We start from the raw sequence: 26962 nt of genomic DNA on the forward strand, positions 1-26962 counted from the left end.
GTTAGCCCTTTGACAGAGCGTCAGCTATAACAAATCTTAACAGTGGCCGATTTGTATAAGCAACTCAGTTGATAGACCAAATAATATCCCGCCGATGCAATTTGCCAACACAATGATGTAAAAGAGCATTGGAGTTCACAAACCAAAAACCTTTATTTTGATTAAGCGAATGAAACAAACATCTTGTTAAGATGAAAAGCAGATATTTCCTTTCTTAAGTCGTAGAGCTACTAGAGAGACTGAGATGAAAACAGAAACAAAAACTGGCACAGTTCTAAATAAACTGCTCTGTAAAGATTATCAAGACATAGCGGAAACTGACGAAGTTCAAGTAAGGAACCCATCTTGTTGGGCTTATCCCCCGTTCTCCTGAACTTGCATTCTGATTTAAGAGATTTAAGATATTACTCCAGTTAGTGCAACAGAGCGAAATAGTGCGATAGCAGCGGCAGAGCAAAAACGAGGGAAGTTTGGGGCGATCGCGTAGAATTAATTACGCGACCCGAACCAACCCTCCCGCGTTTTTTCCTTTCAATTCCACATTTTCGTTTATTTCATTTTTGTCATCAGAATTTGGTAAAAAGGGAAGATACTTGGCAAATTTGTAGTTGCTGAGGCGATTGAGGCCAAATGGCAGATCGTAGATTTTAACAGAGGCTGTTTGAAACTGTTCGCCATTCTCATCTGAAACACTTTGCCTCCAAGCCATAAGCCCGCGTTCCTCATCAGTTCCAGGGATGGTGTTGTCCAAAATAATTGCAATGATGCCACCTACTGCCATACTTGTTTTTAAAAGGACTGAGATGATTTGGTCAAATTCTGGAGAACCTGTTGACAGAAATAGTAATATTAGTGTGGAGTTTTTTATCATGGACTTTCCACGGCGTTTATGGGTTTCGTAACCTTTAAACGAGAAATATGCTCCTGGTATCACATGGCCATGTGATATTTATCTCTAACATCAAAAGGTACACATGAATTTATCACTGTGGATAGCTACGTGTCGACTGCACATTATGCCTTAAGCACAATCTTCTTCAGGAAATAAGGTCGACTTGATTTGCTGGTGCTTGACAACTGCGATTGGTGCATTTTTAAGCGGTCCGCTGTCGCGCTCTTCCCTAGTTGTGGCGTCTTCTTAAATGGTTGACATCTATTCTTGGATGCGACTTTTATCACCTGAAGAAGACTTGAAGAATACATTCAATACGTCGTGATCCACTGTGGAAAAGATTTCATCGTAAAAATAACAAGTTCACTGCATAACAAGCGCATTCATCACGATAACCGCAACTCTTTTTTACGAAACAGTTTTGGTATAATGACACTGAAGACCCATACCTGTCTTGATTGCGTTTGGATGGTTTTGCAAATATAGTGGCAGCGCCATACCAAATGTAATTGAAAATCCAACAATGAACAGATTCCTTGGCGAATTCATGTCAGCATACTGTACATTAGAGATTCCAACAGCGGTAATCATCCCAACTAGAACCATGAACACTCCGCCAAGAATAGGATCTGGGATGCAGACGAAGAATGCGCCAACTTTACCAAAAACTCCAACAACTACCATCACGACTGCACCATACTGGATCACACGGAGACTGCCAACCTAACAGGACGGAAAATTATAGAAATACTTCGACATAGAAATCGTGATAACCATCGAATCATTCCGTGAAAACAAGGTTTATTACTTCAATTCCCACAGTTCTATCAGACGTTCTTATTTCTTCCTCAGCAGCTCTTCTAATTGTATTTCTACAGAAGCAAAATCAATGATAAAGAAACTGAAATCATTTTCAAAATTTGAATTTTTATATCACACGCTTTACTTTGTGAAAATCATACTCAAAGTAATTGAAACTGCATGTAAGGTCGCAAGGTCCAGTAAACAAAATATTTTCAAACTTCAAGCGCGTATTAAGAGATATTGCAAATTCCCCAGCACATAATGCAATTTTATCAAAATTAATATTCAGAACATTTGATTCTCCTCTCTCTCAGCAGGTGATTAAAAAAGGCGCAATGGGCAAATGTTATGAACAGTTCAATAATGTTGGACCTCTTACTCGGGGATACAGAGTTTGAGAAAAGGCAGTTTAGATTAATAGGAGCGCATAATGTTGATTCATCCAGGAAGCACTGAAGGATTTTATTCGACCGACTGAAACGACAGTCTTCCACAGGAATAGTTCTTAACTTCATGGTAACATACAAGAAAATAGTCTTCGGCTTTTTCCATAAAGTAAATCCAAAAGTTATAGCGCTCTTACTTTCGTGATGCCAATAGCTCCAACATTTTCGCTATATGATGTCGTACCATTTCCGGTGCCAAAAGCTGAAGTCAAAAGGCATCCAATTCCTTCCATCCCAATTCCACGGTTTATGGCATGGCTTGGCGGTGGAGGAGCTCCTGAAATCCTGGCGCATGCGTAGTAATCTCCAATGGACTCGATGATTGAAGCTATCACACCAGCAAACATCCCGATGACCCCTGCGGCACTAACTGTGGGCGTTCCCCATTGACCTAGAAACACAAAGATGCTTCAGTGACTAGAAATGAGAAGTTACTCTTTACATTGTTAAGAGATTGATTACTCAATTCTGCTTTGGATGGACATACTCTTACATAAGAAAAAAAACAACAATCTGTGGAATCTATATCGGAACTTCGGAATAGAAATAAAGTAGGAAAAAGGATCATTGCAGTTAAAGATATTGTCGGTGAATTTTTATGATCACAAGAAAAAAAGTAACTATGAAAATAATATCTCGCTTGTAACCTGGATACGGAACTCTAAACCACTTAGCTTCTCTCAGGACATCAATCCTGGCATCACTTCTGGCCTTATACTGAGGTACGCTGGGATCGGAAGGAAAGCCGCCGGCCGCGGTGATGATGGCGCTAATAATCCATGCTACTGCGATGGCTAGAATGACCTAGTCAACGGCGAGTTAGATAAGCCATTAGACAGGTTTTCTACTGCACGTCTTAAAACCAAAACCAAGTACTAACAATGTCAAGGTAAAACAGGGTACTACTGGATTTATCAGGGTAATGTAGTATTATCAACTGAGTTGATAATACAAAGAGCGTTGGCCCTTCGTCAGAGCGACGAAGGGCTAACGCTCGAAACGTCAGCTTTAAAACTCTTTACGTTGGCCAATTTACGTTATCAACTCAATTAATAATACTAAATTACCCTGTTATACTCTCCCACCGGAGGAGAAGGGCTGAAAGCAAACGTGTCTCGGAGGTTCATAGGTTCAAGAAGATAGCCCTAAAGGAAATGCACACAAACCTAACACTTCAAGAAACGTTTAAAGAGAGTTATAAAATTGTGTTCCTTTTATAAGGCAATTTCCTATTTTGCGCCACTGGTCTTCTCTTAGGGATACGATAGACAATAGGCTAGCTTTACTTACTGGAAATAATCTGAATATGGCGCTGCGACCCATGTAGCAACCTCCTTGTTCTCTGTTGTACCCGGGAAATGGTACCTTGACGTTCTTAAGATATTGCGAAAACAAAGCTATTAACACGATAGTCCTGAAAAATATAAACACAAAAATCTTCAATTCAATGTTTGTTGTATATTGAATAGTTTATGCTCACTAAGCATTCAAATAGAGTTCATTTACCCCCAAGATTAGCCTGGTATACCAAAAAAGACTAACATGAGTACATTCCAAGATAAATGTTCACAGACCTTACTCTTAGGTTTGTCAGTCTTATTATTATTATTATTATTATTATTATTAATAGTTTTCTTTTTGTTTTGAAGAGCGGTCTAACCTACGCATATAAACTCCATTTCTCTCATAGATAAATGTAAGTTCATTGAAAAGTGATAAAAAAGATAACACACTCGCGCAAACCTGAAAAAAAAAATTTTTACTCGAAGAAGAAATTGACGAAGTTGCACCCCATGATTTACCCAATTTATTACCATTTATTATTTTTCATAATTTTCATTAGCGCATAATTTCCTATGAGGAAGTGGTCTTTAATGACAATTTCATTCTTAAAATCTATATTTTTTTTTGATATCTAGTTTTAATTTTTGACTTTCTTCTCCACCAACACCGAAAAGATGTGATGCAAAGAATTACACGACCTAACCAATGGAAAGACGTTATGTCGAATTTGTTTGTGATAAAAACTTACATCATTGAGATCCCCCAATGATATCCTTTAAAATCAACCAAAAAAGAATAAGTTAGTAACTTAAACTGGGGATATAATCTTTTCTCGGCAGAATTAAAAAGGGAATTTTTCATTAACTCACCCGATTGTTCCATCGCTACTGGGAAAAGTGCCATACCCACCAAGGTGATTGTGGGCGCTACGGTCAGCGGTCCGATGAAACGAAGAAGATAACCAACGAGGCCAGAGAAGCCGATAAACATTTCAAGTAAGGAAGCAACCAAAATGGCTCCTTGGATCTGGGAAAAATAAGTTTTCAACTTGAAAATAACGAAGCATAGAACTTTTAATCGTTGAAGAAGTTGTTGGAAAATTTTCAATGGTGATTTGGTGTGAGAAATCAAAGAACATGTCAAATCAAACTATTTTACACATTTGTTGGTAAACACTATTTGAGAAGCGTTACCTCTCTCATTCGAGGTTTCCAAATGTCATCATTTTTAATGATTGAGCTACTGGTTGAATTAACATTTTCTATGAAAAGAAGCACAGATTTAGAGAGTTAGAGAGTATCATGCAGAAAGTTTCAATTTCTATTGTAGAGACTCAGCACAGACCTTTTAATAGTTACTGACTCTCAGGACTCGGGATCGAGAAGATGTGGCTCAAGTCTAGGCGAGGTCATTGTACATTTTTTGTGATATTAAGCGAGACATATGCACTCCTTGCCCTACAATACGCTGTAAAAACCAGGACAAGGTTTGGTGGTAATTGTAATCATGTGCCACCTAGTTTGTGTGAAGACATTATGTTTAAGTTGATATAATAAGTGTTTGTTTTGCAGTGTTGTACGAGTGCTAAGATTATAGAATTTCCTTAAGGAAGGTTTACTTCAGTAATACATGTTTCTAATGTAAGTATTCAGCCGTCACGCAGGATAGAAATAGTAAACAAAACGCAGATAACGTAGATGAACCTAACTTCATCAATAACAGAAGAATTACAAACCTTCAAGCTTGGGACATATCCACTGCGGTTGAGACAAGATGGCGAATGTTGGAATGATAAAGGAGAACGTTCCACCTTGAACGATTGGGAGCCTGTAAGGATACAGTGTCATGGTTAAAATGACAAACTCCTAGACTAGAAAAGTGTAACTAAAGTAACTTTATCGCTGAAGTTTACTTCTCAGTTTTACCATCACCGACCGAGAATTCGTCATGTGGAAAGACGCCCATCAAATGGTCCAAATTCTGAAGGCTACTTTACTATGTAAACAGGTGACCTTAAGCTGCACATAATCTCTTGTTCCTAAAGTAGCGACGTCCTCGTGTATTCATACTAGTATTTGAGTGACGTGTAGAGGGGAACATTATCTAAACATTCTCACCTAACTCCAAATGTACTCTGTAGAAGAGTTACAATGCCACAGGCAAAGAACGTAGTACTCATAACCTCGCTAATGACAAGCGTGTTGTTTGAAAAACACATTGGAATGCTGAGAATAAAGGGCGTGGCCAATGTTCCTCCAGTCATGGCCAGGTAATGCTAATAACAAAAGGCAAACGAACAAGCGATGTCAAGTAAGGAAAGGTCATTTACAATCATTTTAACGACCGCACCACTTATGCTCCTTAATTACTTTGCTGATGTGACCAGTATACAGGAAGTTTAATACATGAGAACAACGTAAGTTCTATGGTCTCTGCACTTAGAAGGTAGAGCTATGGGTGAAGAGAGGATCTGAGGCTTGAATCCTCGGCAGAGGTAGGACTTAAAGTTCTTCCTTTTCCCAAACTCGTGTCAAATGTTTTTACCACAGAATGAAAAAGATGACAAACTTTTAGCTCAACAGCGTGGACTAAAAAAATTATGTTCGTTTTGTGAGATTATGGGTCAAAGTGTATTTCTGAGTACTACACAAGGAGCCGAACCCTCAACCTCGGCGCTCTAGTTTCCACCTCCTACAGAACTTGACGGGTGGACAAAATGATCATTATTTGTCTTCCTAATGTGGCAAGCATCTACATACTGCAAGGATCAGCTATAACAAAGAACATCTCTCTTTAATTTGTCATGTAGGTAAATGTAGGAAATAAAAAAACCTTATTCTGATTGCTCTTACTTGGAAACCCAACAATAAACTGATGTGCCATGGTGGATTCTCATCTATGAGGTATACCAAACCAAAAACTCTCGCTTTCTTTTCTGTCTTCTTCTCAACATCAGGCTCCGAAATCTTTGAACAAAGACAAAGGATTTTATCACAGACGTAAATGAAAGAAAAAAATTAACCCTCCAGCAAATTAGTCCGAGTCTTGTTTAATGGCATGAATGTGGCTTCCTGAAGAAAACTATTCATACGGAACAAATATTAACGAGCGAATAAATATCAACAATGAAATTACTGAATATCATAGACTATTGTCGCATTGGGACTTTACTCAGTGTCTCACTTACAGCACCAATTCGAGTTAACGAGGTATTAATTCAATAGAAATAATGCCTGTTAAGATAGAAACCTTGCGATAGACACACCGAAAAGAAATTTGTGCGATTATTGCAAACTTGACAATCACTGAAGTGCGCAAAAGTGTGAGATTTTAGGCCATTTGAGCAATTAAAAATCTGCGATATTTCCAGGCGTCGACATTTCATCATTTATTTCGTGATATTTTGACAACTATAAATTAACACTTGCAAACTTTTCTCATAATATCACGTTGTAATTTGCGAAACCAGCTGCGTTTATACATGAAAGTTATTCAAGAGAGATTTCAAGTCGCGTGATAACCCTGCTGCTTTCAGAGTTTTCGCAGCTGACGTTTAAGATGAATCTACTTTATTACTAACGAAACGCTTTTTTATTTTATAGAATTCTTGACGTTTTATAACCTATGCACATAAGCTAATTAACGGTTTATTTTCTAATGCGATCGAATTGAAATAACTCACGATGAAGGAAATAAACGGCGCGTCGAGGTATAAATGATGTAATAACTGGGAAAGCTCGAAGAAGTGTCTCGGAAAACAAGCACCGCTAGTATACTAGGACGAGTTTTTATGCAAACTTATCACACAACTTAAAATAGCACCAATAAGACATCGACTAAATCGTGCTTGAAATGGTGGGGGGTGGGAGGGGAACCAAGAATCAGTTGTTATTCAGCGATTGAATTGGAAGAAAACAGGAAATTGCGAGAATCGTGAATCACGAGATAGAGTCTCGATGGGGATAACCGTTAGCCGTAAAACGGCGACAAGATTTCATTTTAGGCGTAAAAATTTTCAAATTTTAACCTTTGGTCGTAAAAAAAACATATCGCTGAGAACTCCCCGACCTGGCAATTAAAGAACAAGTCACTTTTAAAAACCGAGGGCTCTTTCGGGTCAACCTCGGGACCTTTAATAGCGGGTCTCAATACGGTCAACCGATAGCAGTTGGGCGTAAAAATTGCTAAATTTTAACCGTTGGTCGTAAAAAAGTTCACCGTAAAAAAAATTCTGATGACAACAATATTAACCGTTAGCCGTGAATTGGCCAAAATCTTAACAGTTAGCTGTAAAAGCTATCACCCCATTGAGACCTTCTTAATTTCTTCATAGGGGATCCGAAACAAAATAAATGAATATCGATCCTCAGACTTACCTCAACTTCAATTGATGTCATTGCTTTGGTTCCACACTACACTCGGAAACTTTCAGTTGATTAGTAACGGTTCCACTGACCTGACAATGGAAATAACTGAGAGATTTGAAACTCTATCCCACATACTCTCTAAACAGATTGTTTCAAAGGTCATCAATTCTTACAGTTCTTTCTTGCGTAAATATATTATACTAAGTCCGTAAGGTCACCAGAGGGTCACAATCAGGTTGAACATGAAACGGCCAAAAATTTAGCGGTTAGTCGTAAAAATTGAAAAAATCTTAAACGTTAGTTGTAAAAACGTAAACTGGAAAAATGTTTTTTTCCTATCTACAATGTGTTATTATGTGAAATTTTGTGTTTCACACTTCGCCGTAAATCGCCAAAATTTTAACTTTTGGTCGTAGAAGCCATGTTGTTAAGCCAGTTAGATCATACAACAACAACTTCTCGATCGGCCTGGTTTACTCATTATTTTCAACCGATATTCCAAAAATCCATACGAAAGCTGCGTAGATTGAAAACTGAAGGCATCACTGTGACGGGGTTTGGCGATTTCAGGAGATGGGCGTTGGCCTCACGAAGTCCTTCTCCGGTAACAAAGATAAAACTTACGAACCCCGAACAAAGACGAAAATGGCAAAAGCCAAATAAATTTGCTATGTTGGACAAAAACCGGCTCCGCAAGGACAAAAACACTGGTAGAATATACGAGGCACGTATTAAAAAATATTGTTTCCTTAACGGAATCCGAAGCGAAAAGAATGAATTTATTTGAATTATTTATGTCAACCCGTCAAAGAAAGGAAAATAAAGAGCTTTCCACTCATCCCTGTCTGCTTTCTGATTACTCAGAAAAAGGAAGGAGAAATCAGAAACAAGAAAATAATTACAGCGGAAAAAGGCGAAGAGACATGAACTTGAGCAACTAAGAAATGTTAACAAGAGACAGATGTGAAATCTCTCATGATCAAACAGACGAATTATTGTCGTATCAAACAAATATTTTTCCAAAGGGCCTTGACTTCAGTCCCACACCAGCTATGAAAGATAAGCGCACAAGCAACATTTGCTGCGATAATTCGATGAATTGGGAAGACAAATGCGCCTATGAAATATATCTTCCGTAGTGTTGATGAACAACAACATCCCTTCCGCGTTCAATCAAAGAGGCAAACGCCAATACAGCTGTCAGTTGCTCTGAAAATTTTATGGAGTAGATAAAAACGGAAATCGCGCAAATCAAACTTACAAAGCCGAAACAAAACCTGCCAAATGATGAAACTCGGAAATCATTGTAAGGAAGGCAGACAAAGGATGAGCCTTGGTCGTAATGACTAAGAAAGACAAAAATTCAAGAGGGGCAAAGTACAACTCGATGACAAGAGTAATTTCCTGCCCCTTGGAAAAGCTATGTTAAAGAAACACTTCGGAGTGTTCCCAAAAATATGAACGAACTCCACCTAAACAATCATATTGATGATATGACCAAGAATTAGGCAACGCAAAGACCTAATCTACAGCACATTCCAGTTTTTTACACTCTCACCACCAGGACTGATGAGCCAGTGCCCATTGGGAGACCAATTAAATCGGACTGTGATGGCCCGTGAGTACGAAGATCATCTTTTGTTGACTACAATATTCAGCCGATAGCCAAAACTAAGAAAATATCAACTCTTGCCAAAACACAGAAGTCGTATCTCAACGATATCACAGACTTAATCGATTTCACCAGAAAGGACGATAGTCTTAAGCTGTGCAATTTTATTCTCTATAGATGTAAATAGCTTGTACACGACCATTCCGCAAGAAGGAGTGAAAACTATATGCGAAGTTTTCGAACCTTTTTACATGGGAGAAATCCAAATACCAACAACTTGCTCAGAGAAATTCTTAGACCGATACCGCATGAAGGAGAACTCCTTCGAAATTAGTGGGAGCAACTGTCTCCAACCATATGGTACCGCTATGAGCTCAAAAATGGCGGTTGCCTCAGCTGATATGTTTATTTTTAAGCAATAGAGGATACTTTATCCTCTCTTGGTCTAATGAAGAAGAATCAGCTCAAATTACTCGGATGGTAGAGATGCATAACCGCTGTCTCCTCCCTGTGGGAGCAAAAAAGAGAAGAAATCGACCTCCTAATTCTTGCAACGGGCGTCATCCCGGTATTACACTCACGGCTAATATCTGAAGAAGATGTATACTTTCTAGATATTACGATACTACGCATATCAAAGCTATTGAAACTTTTCAGTACACACTCTTCACTTCCTGTCACGGCTGAAGGATTTATCAAAAGAGAAGCCCTCAGACTTCACTAAGAAAACAATCTTGTTAAAAAAAACCCTCACAGAAGTTGTTTTTATCGACTGGACAACAGGAAGAACACTCCAGGAGAGAAACGAAGAGCGACTAACCAACTGGCCTTTTGTTACACAATGTAATTCATCGGAGATCAACCTTTTAAAATGTTATTGAGTAACTAGCGGATTATTGAGAACTGAGCAACCTAGGATTCGGGAGATTTGTAAACAGCTTCCAATAGAGGGAAAAATCGCTTAAAATCATGCTCGTCAGCTAAAGGTCACAAGCTTCGAAAACAACATATGAAACAAAACTGCAGGAGTCGTGTCAGGCTGGTCAACCCACTTGACACGTACTTTGGCCCGAATCTAATCGCTTCTCCGTCTGACAAACATATTTGCATGTGATGGAGGCAAGTTGTAGAGTTGAGGCAGTTGAGATCGTGCGTCATGTCTGAGTAGCGTGATGGTCATGAAAAACAAACTATGCATGGCTGAAATCGTTTGTTCAAGTTTTTCGAAGCTTTTCCTGAGTTTAAGTTCGCAACTTTTGCAAAACAGATTCTATATCTTAAGAGTAAATTCGTTTAGCAAGCTAGCTGTTTAGCTAATTTCAGAATATCAAGCAGAACCCTGACCGGGACGCTATTTCTCGCAGAATTTGCTGAGAATTTTGAATTTAGTTTCTGAATTGTAAATTGCACAAACAGATCTTAGCGTACTGTGAAAAGAATATGCTTCGTGCTCCTCACGTGCTAATCCAAAAGTGATACAACTCGCTTTTGTTTATGAGTATTGGTGCATGTACAGAGTCATAAAGAAATTCAAAATGATAGATACAAAGCAATCATGAAATGACAAAAAGACACATCGACTTTGGACCGAAGAACAAAATACAAAAAAAGATTTAAAGAAATACCCAGTTCCACGTCATCCTTTCTATGCTGGTATATGCCCTTTGTATCATATTTTTGCGGGAAAACGGTTTCAAGAGGACTGAAATTGTCGTTACCTAACCGGGGTTACAGTTAAGTTTAACAAACGGCTGATGTGGCAAAGCTAAACTTCAGAATACCCCGCAACTCATTTACATGTGTCGGGAGGCTTTGAAGATCGAGGCATAACACAATAGACGCTATTCTTATTCAATGACATATAAATAAGTTGCGGGGTATTCTGAAGTTGCTCCAAGTTTTTTTCAGCGTGAGAAAAACCACATAATTAAATTTGTTATACTTATGTTGAAATAAAATTCATACACAAAAAGAAACAAGACTGGCACATGAAGGAGAAAATTAACGAGTATTAAATTATGCAAACTCTCCAGATGCAATTACCGTAACACCACGGCCTCATTTAATATACGTAACTTGTTGTTGTCAACTAGTAAATACCTCTTGTTAAGATTTGCTCAAATATACAATTGAGATGGTGTGACACAACAATTCAAGTAATGCACCGGTTCATCTTCTATTTCGCAGATAACCTGTCGTATCCGACGAATATTTACAGTATCATGCGTATACGGTTAACAATATATGAAAGTCATATATTTGAACTGCGGATAAAGACATGAATGAAAGTGATCCTCGCAGTGATGTGCACTACTTAGGCAGTAGTGAAAATAAGGCTTGAAAAAAATTTCAGGCCTATACGGGATTTGAACCCATGACCTCTGCGATACCGGTGCAGCGCTCTACCAACTGAGCTAACAAGCCAACTGGGAGCTGGTCATGATAGTGGTTCTAAATAAACCCGTGAAGTGATGAATATACGGTTAACAATATATGAAAGTCATATATTTGAACTGCGGATAAAGACATGAATGAAAGTGATCCTCGCAGTGATGTGCACTACTTAGGCAGTAGTGAAAATAAGGCTTGAAAAAAAATTTCAGGCCTATACGGGATTTGAACCCATGACCTCTGCGATACCGGTGCAGCGCTCTACCAACTGAGCTAACAAGCCAACTGGGAGCTGGTCATGATAGTGGTTCTAAATAAACCCGTGAAGTGATGAATATACGGTTAACAATATATGAAAGTCATATATTTGAACTGCGGATAAAGACATGAATGAAAGTGATCCTCGCAGTGATGTGCACTACTTAGGCAGTAGTGAAAATAAGGCTTGAAAAAAATTTCAGGCCTATACGGGATTTGAACCCATGTTAGCTCAGTTGGTAGAGCGCTGCACCGGTATCGCAGAGGTCATGGGTTCAAATCCCGTATAGGCCTGAAATTTTTTTCAAGCCTTATTTTCACTACTGCCTAAGTAGTGCACATCACTGCGAGGATCACTTTCATTCATGTCTTTATCCGCAGTTCAAATATATGACTTTCATATATTGTTAACCGTATATTCATCACTTCACGGGTTTATTTAGAACCACTATCATGACCAGCTCCCAGTTGGCTTGTTAGCTCAGTTGGTAGAGCGCTGCACCGGTATCGCAGAGGTCATGGGTTCAAATCCCGTATAGGCCTGAAATTTTTTTCAAGCCTTATTTTCACTACTGCCTAAGTAGTGCACATCACTGCGAGGATCAGTATCATGCGTGCATCACGTTTCCGAGTTTAGTTCTTGTACCTGCATAATCAGTGAAGTCACGCACCAAGTGGTTGGTTTGACCTCGAGTTGATTTCCGTTGGTGTTCAGTTGGTGTTTTTGTCCAACGGTTTAACGACACACAAACGTTAGGATCCTTAACTTTACAACTTCAGTGGAAACGTCTGGAGAACGATTATGGCAGAACAAGAAACGAAGGTGAGTCAGCTCGAACTGATTCATCGTATTTGATTGAGGCTTTTGATGGTCGGTTCACGGTAGCCCACGTTGTATACGAGATTGTTTTTTTTTCTAATGAAGTTGTACATCAGTCCAATGATATTTCAGTACGCCAATACAATGCTGCTACACAAGTCCGCAAACACAAGCATCATTTTTGAAATTTGTTTCGTTTCAGACGGTTTTGCATAATTTTCCTTTCATTGATCTGGAGCAGTTAACGTTGTCAAGTACGCTTCTAAATCTTCGAACTCAGACGCGGAATTTTGACCTGAGCAATTCCCTATTTCAGAATACAACTGCCGTCGGTCTTTCGTCGGTTGCTTTCCAAATTATAGCTGTTCTAAAACTTCAAGCTCAAAGTACAACTCTTCATGGCTCTTGAGAAAGAAACTTTTGAAAAATACTCAGTGAATAAGGGCCCGGCAGCTGGGCACGGTCACAAACATACTAAATGCCCAGCAGTTAGAAATATTCACCAAAATGCCACTGAAAGGTTCCTTCAAACTTTTTATGATTATCAGATATTTTTTAAGAAATGTAAAGCGATTCTAAAAATTAATTTGTTCTTTTGGTGGATAAATTCTCCGAGCTTGTGCATGCTACAATGTCGCTCGGTTGTCAACACTGAAATTCTACGCTTCTGATCAGACTGCCGGGCACGGTCTTAAATTAATTTTTGGAATCGCGTAACATTTCTTAACAAAAATCTGATACTCTCAGGAAGTTTGAAAGAACCTTTCGGCGAAAGTTGCGTGAAAATATTTGACTGCCGAGCATTTAGTCACATTCTTCGAAATATGCTAATAATTTAGAAGTATTAACAAACTTCAAGAGTCATCTTTTCATTCACGAATCGTATTTTCTGTTGACTTTAAACTAAATCATAATGAACAGTTAGGTAGGTTTTGAACTCATCTTTATGATTTTGGCGCATTTGTTTGTAAAGAGTATTATTCAGAAGACGTTATGAAACATCGATGGACAACATTTCGAGCCATCATTTGTTCAGACTGATTGGCCACGTGCTATTAGTGTTTATGTTAATTCGCTGATAGATGGGTTGTTCTCTTGGGACTTCAGTGCTTCTGAATAAAACCCGCAGGGTCTCATACTTAAGACGCAGTCTCCCTTAAAGCGGTCCGGTGCGTTTCGGGTCGAAAAATCCATTTCTTTCAAACTTCGCCCGGGAATCTATCTTGGTCTAAATGTTTTTGAAACCACCTTGGTTTTTTTCAAATATAGCAAAATAATATTTTCTGAGTGAAAATCATCGTTTTTAACGACACCGATTATCAAATTTTTTGTTTGACACCTGATTTGACGCTACCGCCATGATCTGAAATATTCAATTTTTTTATCTCGGCTCAGTGCAAAATTCCAACTTGTTTCCCAAAGTACTTTTATTCAGACTGGCTGTAATAGGGTAGAAGAGTGTGGAAATATAAAAACATGCTATGATTTCGTCGGACTTCTAGAATAGCCGGCCAAAAAATTGCGCGTATTTAAGAAAATTCGACCTAACAATGTACATGGAGCAGTCTCAAAAATAAAGGAAATTCACGGGGCCAACTTATCTTTGACGAGTCATTTGAGTCCTTAAAAGCCTTTTCATGACTTTGAGATGAAGTTCTCACGATGTCGCTAGAAATAAAACATTTCATGAAAACCCACAAAACAAACCAGAAGGAATTTTTTCTAAGACGTTAGGACTTGTGTGTACCGCCGTCAAGTCGCAGTTATTTTGTTAATTTGGTAACTTCACTAACGCGTCACGCAACCTCAGTTTGTCAATAATAACTTAATTGACGCACTAAGCTTTGTTATTTAAGTTCCTGTTGGATGATTCGTCCATGTCGATAAATCACAAGTTTTCAAGTAATCGTCTACGATTGAAAATAGTAGTAGTAGCAGATAGTAAATCAACCAGGTAGAATAGTTCCAAAGACTACAGAGTGTACGAGACTTTGTTGTTTTTTCCTGCAATTCGTCTCCGCACCAAAAAGTGCACGGGTGTGTTTTCCATCAATTAATTTTTTGTCACACAACCTTATGCAGTCCCAAACATCACCTCAAAGAAGAAGGACTTATGTTTTACACAGTGCCCTTTTTCGGTCCTGGCGTTTCAGAAAACTTAAGTAGATGTAAATCTTTTCAAGTCTTCTTAATTTTCTCACGTCGTCCAAGTGTTCCTTCCTAAAGGTCTACCACGCATAATCCAGAATCCAAATAATCCAAACCGTCACAAATGTCATTGACAAAGTTGTGGAATTTCAATTAACCGAAAGGATTGTTTGAAACTTGCATTGCGTAATTTTACTCTTTCATGAATGAGCAATCTTCGACCATTTGTGATAGTTTCTTAATCAAACTTGATTTGGTGTCTCTTGATGTTGGATGGGATTTCAAAATGCTTACACATTTCCTTGAGCATCTTAACCTTGAGAAATGAAAGTTTGTTTTCAAATGCCATTTCGCAAAGGTTGTAGACATCATACATCGCTGTATGCTTGACACCAATTTCAAACTGTACGGCTACACTGGCTTTCTCGAGCATTTGTTCATCAGTTAGATCAGTTAGCGAGGAATAATCTTCAGCTAGCTCTTCAGGCTCGGCGTCATCGCTTGAGGTTTCCTTGCCATCTGATTGTTTTCTCTAAGAGAGTCGCAAAAAAAATCCCTGGATTTGAAGCTTTGAAAGCCATTCCACTCTATTAAAGATTCGTGTGCCATCGGTGTCGCGAGTATTGCGCATATCGTTAGCTACTTGTGCAAGATCTTTCTTCCTTCCAGTTTTTTACCAAATCCATCTGGTTTACTTGTTTTCGTTGTTTTTTTTTTTCTTTGTTGTTTTTTTTCGAAAAATATCTTATTTCCGACGATTGTATGCGAACTTATACTTTATAAACACAAAAGAGTGACCTTTCCATAAATAAGTTCTCGTGGCGAAATTTTATCAGATTTAAGGTTACGTTTTCGCATTAAAAAGGACTGCACTTTAAGCGCGATTAAGATGAAAAGTTTTGAAATGAACAATATGAAATATTCTGAATAAACCTTAATCTTGTCATAGCTATCCTGGCCTCTGAAGTTTTTTCCCCCTTCTCATTATTGACTGATAAACAAAACAGTAGGACGCCGAAAGCTGAGTGACAGCGCTCTGTTTTTGTAAATGAAGATGAGGATTTTCTTTACTTAATGTTATGGACTCGACTTATGGATTCAAATCACGCGTCAATCTTAAGTTGGTCGTATAAATTTCGTTTATTTTTGAGACTGCTCCATGTGCTTTGTCAAGTCGAATTTTCGAAAATGCGTGCCACTTGTTGGCCGGCTATTCTAGAAATATGCGATACAAAACAAAACCCTCAAACTAGAATTTTGTGAAAAGAAGAGCTCGGCAGTTTGTGCTATTTTTGATAATCAGTGTTGTTAAAAACTAGCGTTTGAGCGCTGAAGCGATTTTCGCTCAGAAAAAAAATTGTTTTGCTGTATTTGAAAAAACCAAGGTGGTTCCGATTACTTTCAGACTAAAATAAATTCCTGGGCGAAGTTCAAAAGAAATGTATTTTTCGACCCGAAACGGACCGGACCCCTTCTAGGAAGACTGCGTCAAATTCTCCCGCATTGTGACTTTTTCTACCAATGAAATTCGCTTGTGGTTTGGTCCCGACCCAATTGCGGGTTAATTCCTTGTAAAACAACCTGCATTTCATCGCGTATTTCAGAGTCCAGATGGGCAACAACCAATCATGGAGCCCTCTTTGAATTGTTATCCTTTTCACTTGTTCAGTGTATATTCACTCATTCGAGATCGCTATATATATATTTTTAGCCAGGCTCTATTAGAGGTATAACAGAATCTCGGTTTGCTTTTTGTAGTAAAATTACGCGGAATTATATTTTTGAAGCTACAAACTGTAGTCGAATAAATTTTATTTTCTCTGTTAGAGGAACAGCAGTACGTGTAGTCTTTTTGCAACCGTTATTTGGTTCTAATAAGATATTTGAAAGGAAAGGAACAAATTGAAACCAAAGCGCGTAATTAGTCATGAAATCACGCGGAATTTGAATAGTTATTACTACAATAGTAGCAGAGCACAAGACGCGACCTTACCTCGCAAAGAACTTGGAATAAGAAGCAAATCACGCAACAGTTTCACTGTACCATGTGAAGTCAACCTTCAGACTTCAGATGTGTTAGGCAAGTCAATCTGTTATCAGTAACACCCGGTTGAGTCGCTTTTATGTTTTACCCAGTTGCTGTACTGTTTGCAATGAGTGAAGGACCTTAATACAGCGGGGCCTGCCAAAAAATCAAGAGATAACCGATATATATATATATATTGCTATCAATTTTTTTCCCTTACAAAAGCCCGTGAGTTGGCGACATGCCCTTTTTTATCATTCGCCGATCACGTGAACGAACAGACCTGTTAGATAGCTTGATGTCATAGTACAAAAGAAGAAGTGAAGTGTCTCTGCCAAAAAGCCTTTTTTGGCAAATAATTGATGGTATAAGCGGGGATGATGGCCTGGAATAATACAGTTGAAAGAATCAGGAATGAGGCAGAAGTGGATAGGCTGTAGACCAATAAGAGATTAAGCCGAACGGAGCGAAAAATACCAGTTTGAAGAAAGTAAAAATTCAATTAAACCTAAAGAACCGCGTAAATAAAATATCAATGGACTGACCTGTGAAAGCAAGGAATTATCAGAATAGAGACATCATATCACCTAAAATTGACGGGTGCAAAGAATATCCAGAATATTCAAGAAAAAAATTTAACTTAGCGTGCGCACGCTCCAAAACGTCGACATCTAAAAGTCACAAGCAGAAGCAACTGCTTTCTAGTCACATGAGAAAACACATACCTTGCAAGTGTTATCTTTATTAAAGGCCTTTCTGAAAGGGTGAGAAGTTTTATGAAACTTGTACGCGCGAATGCTCAAATTTCATAGGAACTCTCTACAGCAGGCAGACAACAAGCGACAAAACAGCTGAAGCAGAATTTGTATGCCAGGCTTGCAGACTCATTGCTTTAGGAAGCCTCTTGTGTGCCTATCAAATACTGATCCATTCGGAAACTTTTCTTTCAGCTTAATGGTGGTCACCAAACTAAGAAAAGAAACAAAGTTCTGGGTTTGTCTTACCTTATCAACGAGCATCCTCCATGGCATATCTGCCTCTTGCTGGGTTTCCAGGTATTAACAATTGGCCTTAAAGAATTTTCTGTTTTTTTTTATTTATTTTATACGATTTAAGAGAGTCAGCATCCATCGAACAAATTTGAAATATTGTGGCAAGTCGCCCAAAATTCGTTTCCCTCCTACTTTCATATTTTGTAGCCCAATATTTTCTAATAATTTTGGTGTAGTTTTTTTGCGAAAATATATTTTAGTTTTCGAGAAATGACTTTTTTCGTTCGATCATAAATAAACAAGATAAGAATGTTATGTTAGATTTTTTTGCAAATAGTAGTGATTTATGCTAGTTAACGGCGGCGACAAGTAGGCGCACCATGTACATTTCATAGTCGCTATCAAGTAAATTTTGCCGGACTTTGAGTTCGTCTCAAGATAGAACAACGCAAATACACAAGGAAATTTTTACAGTAACTTTATAACCATCCTTTTTTCTTATGAAAGCTTGAAGCTCAGTAGATTGTGTGATATCGGTCATTGTTAAAACTGTCTTTGTTTTGAAGCTACTTTTCGATATAGGAAAAGTATGTCTGACAAAAATATTCACCAAAAAATAAATATTTCTTTGGCAGCTTCAATAACGACAGAGGATTAAGTTTAGATGATAAAACAAAGGATTATGTTCACAGAAATACCGTAGGTCTAGTGCATTCGTTACATGAGGTCACACAACTCGGGTAATATTCAAGGTGAAAATTTGCATATTTGAGCGGGCGAACGATAAAAATCATTTCTCGAAAATTAAAATATATTTTTACAAAACAACTGCACCACAATTATTAGAACATATTGGGCTACAAAATATAAAAGTAGGAGGGGAAACAAATTTGGGTGACTTGCCGCTGTTTGTTTGATGCATACTGACATTAGCTCTTAATATGATATGATTCAGAGGTGTGTTTAGTAACATCAAAGAGAAAAAAGCAGTCATTTCTAGTGGAAAAAATTCATCCTCGACACTAAAATACTATTAATCTCTTTTCTTTACCATATCATATATCGATTCAAGATACGACTATCATATGTTTTATTCAAAAAAAAATTATTTAATGCATAATCAGAAGCCTCGAGGTTAGAATGGGCCATATGTTTCTGGCACGATATAATACAGTCACTTGGATGAACGCAGAGGACGGGGAGGGGAAGGGAGGGGGAGGGGAGGGGAGGGACGTTGCCTCTCATCGCTGGTTTTCATCATCACGATTTTCTCGTCTCAGGAGATACATGATTCACAGAGACATTTGGTCCTGGAGTAGGTCTAGTAAATTTTTGTCCTTTTTTGGGATTTAGTTCCCGTTACACTTCATCGATAAGAACACCATCTCACAGTCATGTCGTTATTAAGTTACCCCTGCTGTGTTACGATTGTGTTTTAATTACAACCAACTAAGTAGATCAACCAATCCTGTGGCATCTTGATGACGGAACTTTTTGTTTCATTAGATACCTGTGACTGAGTTCTTCTTTTCCATCAAGAGTCGGGTATCTCTGTTTTTATTTCTCAGCATTACTTAACCATGTTGGGAGGAACACTAGCCATTCCGTTTATCCTCAGTGGTCCAATGTGTTTTTCCAATAATACGCTTGCTATCAGCGAGGTACTAAGCACCATATTCTTCGTGTCCGGACTTGTGACTTTGCTTCAATCCACATTTGGAGTCAGGTATGGAAATATGACGACACAAGTCTATAGATACCATTAAAATCGCTAATTTTCCCGTTATATTGTGATGAGTATATTAACAACAATTGTCGCCCTGTTGAATATTTTACACTGGGACAACGCTCAATCAGTTTTTTCGCTGATAGGATTTACCATGATGTATAAAATATTTTCATCCTTCTCTAAACTTGACACCTTGTCTTTTGATCTGCTACTATATGGTTTAGCGAATTTGTGTCAAAATTTGTGTCAATATAACACCCATCTGCCTTAGATCTTGCACAATTAACACGCCTTAAAGACGGTCTCATGGGATTAACCGCAAGCCTTAAACGGCAAAAATTTCAACCGGTAGCTGTGAAGCCATCACCCCATTGAGACCCTCCTTAAACGGCTATAAAACAATAGCGGCCATTTAAATTAGATTCTCTGACCCACAATAATTCAGTTTTTCATGATTACAGATTGCCAATCGTTCAAGGTGGAACATTCTCTTTTCTCACGCCTACATTTGCCATTCTGTCTTTACCACAATGGACTTGTCCAGATCCTGCTGGTAAGTAAGCTTCCTTTTCTAAGTTTATTGTTAACTCTTTCATGAAATAACAGTACAAGTTCTGCGGTGAATAGGTTGAGAAGAGATTTTGTTGGTGTTCATTTCCTTTATTCTCGTGACCAAAATGTGTGATTCAGGTGCGATATTGTTAGGAGAAATTAGATGCTGGTCATTCCAAGGGGTCAAGGGATTAAAGGAGAGGTACACTCTAGAAACGATATGACTTCTGTCTCTGCCATTATAAGAACGTACGAAATCTACAACTTGCCGCAGATTGAGATGCTAAAGTTAGCTTTACTTTTTAATTTTTTTTCCAATGAGCTAAAAAAATATTAGACCATGTACGACATCAAATTGAAAAAAAAAAAAACTCAAAACCCTGGCCACAGATCTAGAACACGCTTTACACAAGCAGATACCGCTCTCACCGTTATGGTTATCGCAAAAAATCATATTTTGGGTCAAATGTGCCCTTTGGTGTAGCAGATAACCAGAAGAGGAGTGGGACTTAGTTACGGCCAGGTTCCTAAGCAATATTCAAAATGGTAGTGTCTTTGACACATTTGGAGGCAATTTTCAAAGAGTTAGCTCACTATTTTCAATCTTAGTTTGCAATCAGAGTTTCAACGTCATATCCACTTTTCTTAAGTAATAGTAGAGGTTAACGTCAAAAGGTTTCTGGAGCATACTTCTCAAACTTATTTTGCCCATTTTGCATTCGAAACAAAAGAAAATTGAAATTTATGAAAAGTAGAAATATTAAGATATCAAATGAATTTCCTACTTTCCTTTCTTCAAAATGTTCAAATAAGTCCTTCCATGCTTGACTAATGCTTGTGTTTTTAGCTGCAGACAATGGTAACTCTACTGAGAGCTCTCTCGACAGTAATGACATCTGGAAACCTCGAATGAGAGAGGTAATGGTTAAACTGACTCTTGTAAAAGGAAATATGGTCAGTCATTGATGTTCGCAGATAAATCGCTTCTCGGTTGATAAGCTTGAAATGCTTCCATGATTTTTTGACACTAACGGACTATAGAGCGATACTAAGGGATTATTCTGAGCTTATTATTCACAGCTTTAACAAAAATGGGAGAGGTAGATATCAGGAGAGCTCTAAAAACACAATAAATAATAATAATAGTGATAATAAGCAATATGAAATCTCGAAACAGATCGAATCCATAAATTTGGCAAGGTTATCGAGGTTTTCTTTCACCTTAACACCTAACTATACCTTATTCGAAAATTTCTGGCTCGTATGTCAAAAACTACTTTTGCCGAAGTCGTTGTCATGTTAACCAAACTTTTAAATATTTAACCTGAATATCCTTACGTTCACAGAATAAAGCAACTATTAATACTTTTGTCGATTCTTCTGTTTCCAAGGTTGTTGACACCTTTAAATGTTACCAAATTTTTTTTTATCACAAATCAAAATCTCTTGCACAGATATAATTTGTTATTTTATTAGATCCAGGGCGCCATCATTGTTTCTGCATTGTTTCAAATCGTAATCGGCTTCACTGGTCTCATTGGTGTACTACTTCGGTTTATTGGACCGCTGACCATAGCACCTACAATTACTTTAGTGGGCGTGGCACTATTTCACGTGGCTGCAGAACACGCGGGTGAGTTTACCAATGGAAAACTATTTTAAAGTTCACACTATTATCGCCTGCCGATCTCATTTTATGCTCGATGTACACAACTTAAAAGTATGTCTACTTTTAATATTCATTGATACAGGAAACCACTGGGGAATTTCAATGACGTAAGTCACTTCCTTCATGTATTTTCTTTTATCCCGAAATGGACGTAAGAAGTAGAAGAACGGTCGTAAATATGTTTACGGAAAGAAATTAAGTATTAGCCGTAAAATGGCTGAAATTTTAACTGTTATGCGTAAATGCCATTGCTCCATTGAGACCCTTTCAGACGGTTTTCGTTCGCGTCAGATATGAAAGTGAACCAAAATTGGTTTACTTAAACCTACACTCAGCGACAAAATTGTGGACCCTTTGATCTTTACAACCCCCCTCTTCCTTCCTTGTCTTTTTGCCCTTGTTAAGTTGAGTTAAGCCTTTGCTAGGTTAACCTTATCGCCCCCTTACCTCCCAAAACCTTTGAAACGTTACCTCCCAAAACCATGAACCTTTAGCTACCTGCAGACAACATTGAATGGGGAAGGGGTATCTTGTAAATGATTTAGAGTATGGAGGAAGCAGGGTTGCCGATTTCCACATCACTAGGACTATTCAAATACGATGTGTCAACTAATTTTGACCCTGATTGTCGGTCCATTGGAAAGAGGCATAGGTGAGAGTGACTCTTTCAGTAACCTCATGGTGCATAGGAAAGTCCTTTCTCATTACCGAAACCTAGTTACAACAAAACGCTCAGTGATCAAAAACTCCGTTTCATCGTGATAACATGCAGTCAAACTGATGAACGTGCTCTTCGGTTGAGTGTTATAGAAATGAATCTGAAGTAATTGCAAAAGGCAATCAATTGAAAGGAATGAAAGGGTTGGTTTCAGATTTGGATCTAATTGGTCAAGGAAGCAAATTAAAATCAAGCCAAAGAAATCCCCGATTACTTTCGAGACTTGATCAGAAACTCCATCATTTGGCTTTTTTACCTTTGTGATTCAGGACAATCGTGTTCATCGCTTTGTTCTCACAATACCTTACCAAAGTGAAGATTCCATTTCCTGTCTATACCAAAGAACGAGGAGGGTGTTTTGTCGGCCGTTTCCCTTTGTTCAGACTATTTCCAGTGAGTATATATGATTAGCTTTCCTGAATGTGCTTTTCACACTAAATTAAACTTTCCAAATACGCGCGTAATTTATAGAAGTTTAATTTAGAGTGAAAAGCACAGGAATGCTTTTAAGTAGCTAAGTACAGTGAAGCTAAAATGATGTCTCGTCGAGTTATTCTTTCCCGAGCCAGCGAGGAAGGTCATCCGATCATGTACCGGTTGAGCTCAACACATGTTGTATACTGTCAACGTCTTAGCCCGTTTGTATAATTTCACCTTCCTTCATTTTGCGGTCAGCAGCAGTTCATCTTTGCAGCAAATGTTCTTTGCACCTCAATAAGAAATTTCGTTCTTAAAGTGTTTACAACAAACCTTTAAGCTTACCTTCGTAACGCGTGAAATTTTTATCAAAGTCTACATGAGTTTTCCGTCTCTGATGGTTTGTTATTTAATTCCATTTCACGCAGGTTATTCTGGCCATCGCCTTCTCATGGATTATCTGCGCCATCATCACTGCAGCAGGAGGTTTTCCTTCTGATCCCAAAATTGCTCAGTACATGGCGAGGACCGATGCAAGAAGTGCTGTCTTGAAAGAGGCTAAGTGGTTTAGATTTCCATACCCTGGTAAGAAACTTCAATTAGTGTTCAGTTTCTCTCGAAGTGTATCGCTCTATATACTTTTTTGCTGCTTCTACAGGACAGTGGGGTACACCTACTGTGAGTGCCGCAGGGGTTTTTGGGATGCTTGCAGGAGTCTTTGCTTCTATCATTGAGTCAGTGGGTGACTACTACGCCTGTGCAAGATTATCAGGAGCGCCTCCACCGCCAAAACGTGCTATTAACCGTGGAATCGGAATGGAAGGGATTGGATGTCTCTTGACTGGAGCTTTCGGTAGCGGAAATGGTACAACATCATATAGTGAAAACATTGGAGCTATCGGAATTACCAAGGTAAATGAACACTTTAGATTAGACCTAGATATAATGAGCGACAGCCATAATCGGCATTTCGAACGAAAGTTTCTCCCTTTGGAACGATAAAATATGAGAAAGAACGCTCGAATATGATTCGACTCAATGTAAAATTCATTTGTATTGTCATTCTTCTAAGATTGATATCGTTGATCGCTTTTCAAATCTAGTGCAAAATCTTTCTAAATGAACGATATTTTAACCAGCGGCATTAAGCAACATGGGGCTTGACCACAACGTGTAAAAACACGAAACCAAGTCACTTATGAAGAAAGGTCGATAAATTTTCAGGTTGGAAGTCTGCGTGTGATTCAGTTCGGTGCCATTGTAATGATGTTCGTGGGTGTTCTTGGTAAAATTGGAGCCTTGTTTGTCACCATCCCAGATCCCATCGTTGGTGGAGTTTTCATGGTAATGTTTGGAATGATCGCTGCCGTTGGAATCTCCAATCTGCAGTTTGCTGACATGAATTCTTCCAGGAACCTTTTCATCGTTGGATTTTCCATCATTTTTGGCTTGGCTCTGCCACATTACATGAATAATCATCCCAACGCAATCCAGACAGGTATGATAAAATAATGCGTGTGTGAAATGGAAAGTGCCTGATTGCTTACCAGAACCAGATGTTATAAGATGTTATAAAGCACTTTTCAACGGTACAACGATCAAGTATCGGTCAGAATCCCTACTAACGTAACTTCAGAGTGGTCAAATACGACAGGTAATGATTTGATACGCGACGAGAACCCTGCATGCCGTGCTGCATGCAGGAATGTATACCGTACCCTGTTTAAGGATTAGTTAAGCAGTATGGGAACAATTTTGACTGAGTATTGTCCAGTAAAAGAAGATTTCATTTTGTCTCGAGTGGTTCGAATAAAAAAAAGGAGTTCTCAGTTAGGATTAGAATCTTATTCAATGTTGCTCATGACATCGGCTTCTTTAGGTAAGTAGGCCGGATGACGAAGTCTGCACTCGAACCATGTGGCCCATCAAGCCCCGCTGATACCGGTCTCAGTATGAGGTAACTGGGAGTATTGCCACGCCCCCCAGGAGGGGGACGCCAGCTTATCGCAGTTTCTCCTACCTCAAGCATTTCGCAAGGCTTCCGACAGTTCTGTTACCAATTTATACTCCTGAGGGGAAAGAGGCTCTGAGAGAAAAAAGTGCTTTCCTTAAGAACACAACAAGATGAACCAGCTGCAGTTCATGCTATACTAGTTATTTGTCTAAATTCCCAAGTAACTTTCGGACTTTCTCTATAATGGTTTCGGAGGCGTTGAAAATAGCATCTTGTTATTGACAGGTGTTTCAGAAATTGACCAGATTCTGACAGTCCTGATGAAAACAAGCATGGCCATAGGATGTATTTCTGCATTGATTCTAGACAACACCATTCCCGGAACTATCGAGGAACGCGGGCTCATGGCTTGGAGGCAACATCTTTCAGATGAGAGTGACGACCATTGTCAAACAGCCCCCATGAAAGTCTATGACCTGCCGTTTGGTCTCAATTGCATTAGCAACTACAAGGTGGCCAAGTACTTACCCTTTCTTCCTTACAACGACGAAGAACACCGAAAAAGAAGCAGTATTGAACGTAATGGCGATACGATGTTGTAAAAAGACGCACACGTTTAGCTCGGTAAAGAGATGAAACGTGTCTGACGAAAAACAACTTAAATATCTACTAGTAGTGCGGTGGCTTTATACAGCAATCCTTATAGAAAGAATATAATTTTCGACAGTGTGTAATGTGTGTTTGTGAGTAATGTAAACTGCAACTATATTATCTTTTAAACAATATTGTTTTCTTTAAGGGAAACTGAAAACAATCCCATCGTGATACACTTAGCTTCCGGAAAATATGGATTTTAAAAAAAAATGCTTAAATGTTTCTTACGCGAAATCACTCCTATATACATCGTAGATGAAAAAGTTGCTAACAGTATTTTCTCTTGCTCCTATGCATAACCAAGTGGAAATGCCTATGCTCTAATATACATGCATAGCACAGTTATGATAACTGCACTGTCGGCAGCAATTTCGTCCAACCGTTCTCCAGGTTTTGAGATATGACTTTCTGACTTTCTCTTAATCAAGGGGTGAAGTTATGTAATAGGTTCCAATACTGTAGAGACGATGTTTTCTGTATCATTTACAAAGTATTTGTTCTGTGCAAATAATAAACATATAACTTTTTCCAAAATTACTTTCAATTTCTTCGAAGCAGTTCCCTCAGGTTTAAGCGAGGGATTTCGAAATTGTTATTCAAAGCTCAGTTAATCACTTCTGAGGGAATACTTAGCTTTCCTCTCACAGACCTGAAATTAAATTTTCTGAAAGCGGAAAACTATAAATATAAAAGTAATGATCGTTCATTTACGATTTCAACTTAAAGTTAGATTGCTGAACATCCCCTAAAACGGTTTTCTTCAATAAGTGTCTACACCTGCCACAAAGATAAGCGTCCCGGGGGGGGGGGGGGGGAGATTCACGGAAGTTTGGTTTCGCGGGAACACATTTGAAATCGTATCCGTCTAAACCTATATCCTGAGAGTATTACAAAAAACTACAACGGCTAACACTGTTTGCAATCAAGTTTTTTTAAGCATTCTGCCATTGCTTAGCTTAAATAAGAAGAGAGAGGCTGGAAACATTTGAATTTACGAGGTAGCTAATGGCGTATGCAATTGAGGCTTTAGCCGAGTGAAAAAACAAACTTAATATCACTGCGCAATTTCATTCTTACAAGTTGCACCCGGGTTCAAAACATTTATTGTGTAGACCAATTTATTAGAATCTGAATAAAAGGAACATCCTGTACTGCACAGACACTTTCAAGGGTGAAATAATACAGTTTGCTGCTGGTTTCAATCATACAGGTTCCTAGAAAAAGCTTTT

General features: G+C 38.4%; 2 protein-coding genes across 3 annotated transcripts; one reads left to right on the forward strand and one right to left on the reverse strand.

The window, feature by feature from the left end:
• Positions 1–128: 128 nt before the first annotated feature.
• LOC113669595 (solute carrier family 23 member 1) lies at positions 129–17206 on the reverse strand. Of its 2 annotated transcripts, XM_089183153.1 has the most exons (13): positions 17016–17206; positions 7803–7882; positions 6279–6392; positions 5544–5701; positions 5162–5253; positions 4620–4687; positions 4296–4452; positions 4175–4199; positions 3433–3556; positions 2790–2946; positions 2280–2533; positions 1342–1615; positions 129–828 (listed from the first exon to the last, which is right to left on the reverse strand). In XM_089183153.1, exons 2-13 carry the CDS (start codon positions 7821–7823, stop codon positions 494–496), a joined length of 1779 nt encoding a protein of 592 aa, XP_089039279.1. In that variant the 5' UTR covers positions 7824–7882; positions 17016–17206; the 3' UTR covers positions 129–493. The 2 variants fall into 2 exon arrangements, with proteins under 2 accessions (XP_089039279.1, XP_089039278.1); XM_089183152.1 differs by having other exon boundaries at positions 4175–4452.
• LOC113677412 (solute carrier family 23 member 2) lies at positions 12659–26267 on the forward strand. Its single transcript, XM_089183155.1, has 12 exons — positions 12659–12877; positions 17999–18103; positions 19609–19766; positions 20231–20322; positions 21169–21239; positions 21798–21954; positions 22073–22097; positions 22978–23101; positions 23554–23710; positions 23784–24037; positions 24350–24623; positions 25365–26267. Exons 1-12 carry the CDS (start codon positions 12857–12859, stop codon positions 25679–25681), a joined length of 1755 nt encoding a protein of 584 aa, XP_089039281.1. The 5' UTR covers positions 12659–12856; the 3' UTR covers positions 25682–26267.
• The last annotated feature ends 695 nt before the right edge of the window (positions 26268–26962 follow it).

The sequence above is a fragment of the Pocillopora damicornis genome, chromosome 9 (assembly GCF_964200805.1).
Source record: "Pocillopora damicornis chromosome 9, jaPocDami1.2, whole genome shotgun sequence".
NCBI lineage: Eukaryota > Metazoa > Cnidaria > Anthozoa > Scleractinia > Pocilloporidae > Pocillopora > Pocillopora damicornis.

Excerpts from the sequence above, each read along its gene's own strand:
- LOC113669595 (XM_089183152.1), bottom strand. The coding sequence starts at position 7,823 with ATGACATCAATTGAAGTTGAG. Across the intron at positions 4,688-5,161 it reads GATATGTCCCAAGCTTGAAG|AAAATGTTAATTCAACCAGT; the intron begins GTTTGTAATTCT and ends TTCTTTTCATAG. Across the intron at positions 3,557-4,174 it reads CATTGGGGGATCTCAATGAT|GACTATCGTGTTAATAGCTT; the intron begins GTAAGTTTTTAT and ends TATATTTTTCAG.
- LOC113677412 (XM_089183155.1), top strand. The coding sequence starts at position 12,857 with ATGGCAGAACAAGAAACGAAG. Across the intron at positions 19,767-20,230 it reads CAATCCACATTTGGAGTCAG|ATTGCCAATCGTTCAAGGTG; the intron begins GTATGGAAATAT and ends TCATGATTACAG. Across the intron at positions 21,240-21,797 it reads GGAAACCTCGAATGAGAGAG|ATCCAGGGCGCCATCATTGT; the intron begins GTAATGGTTAAA and ends TTATTTTATTAG.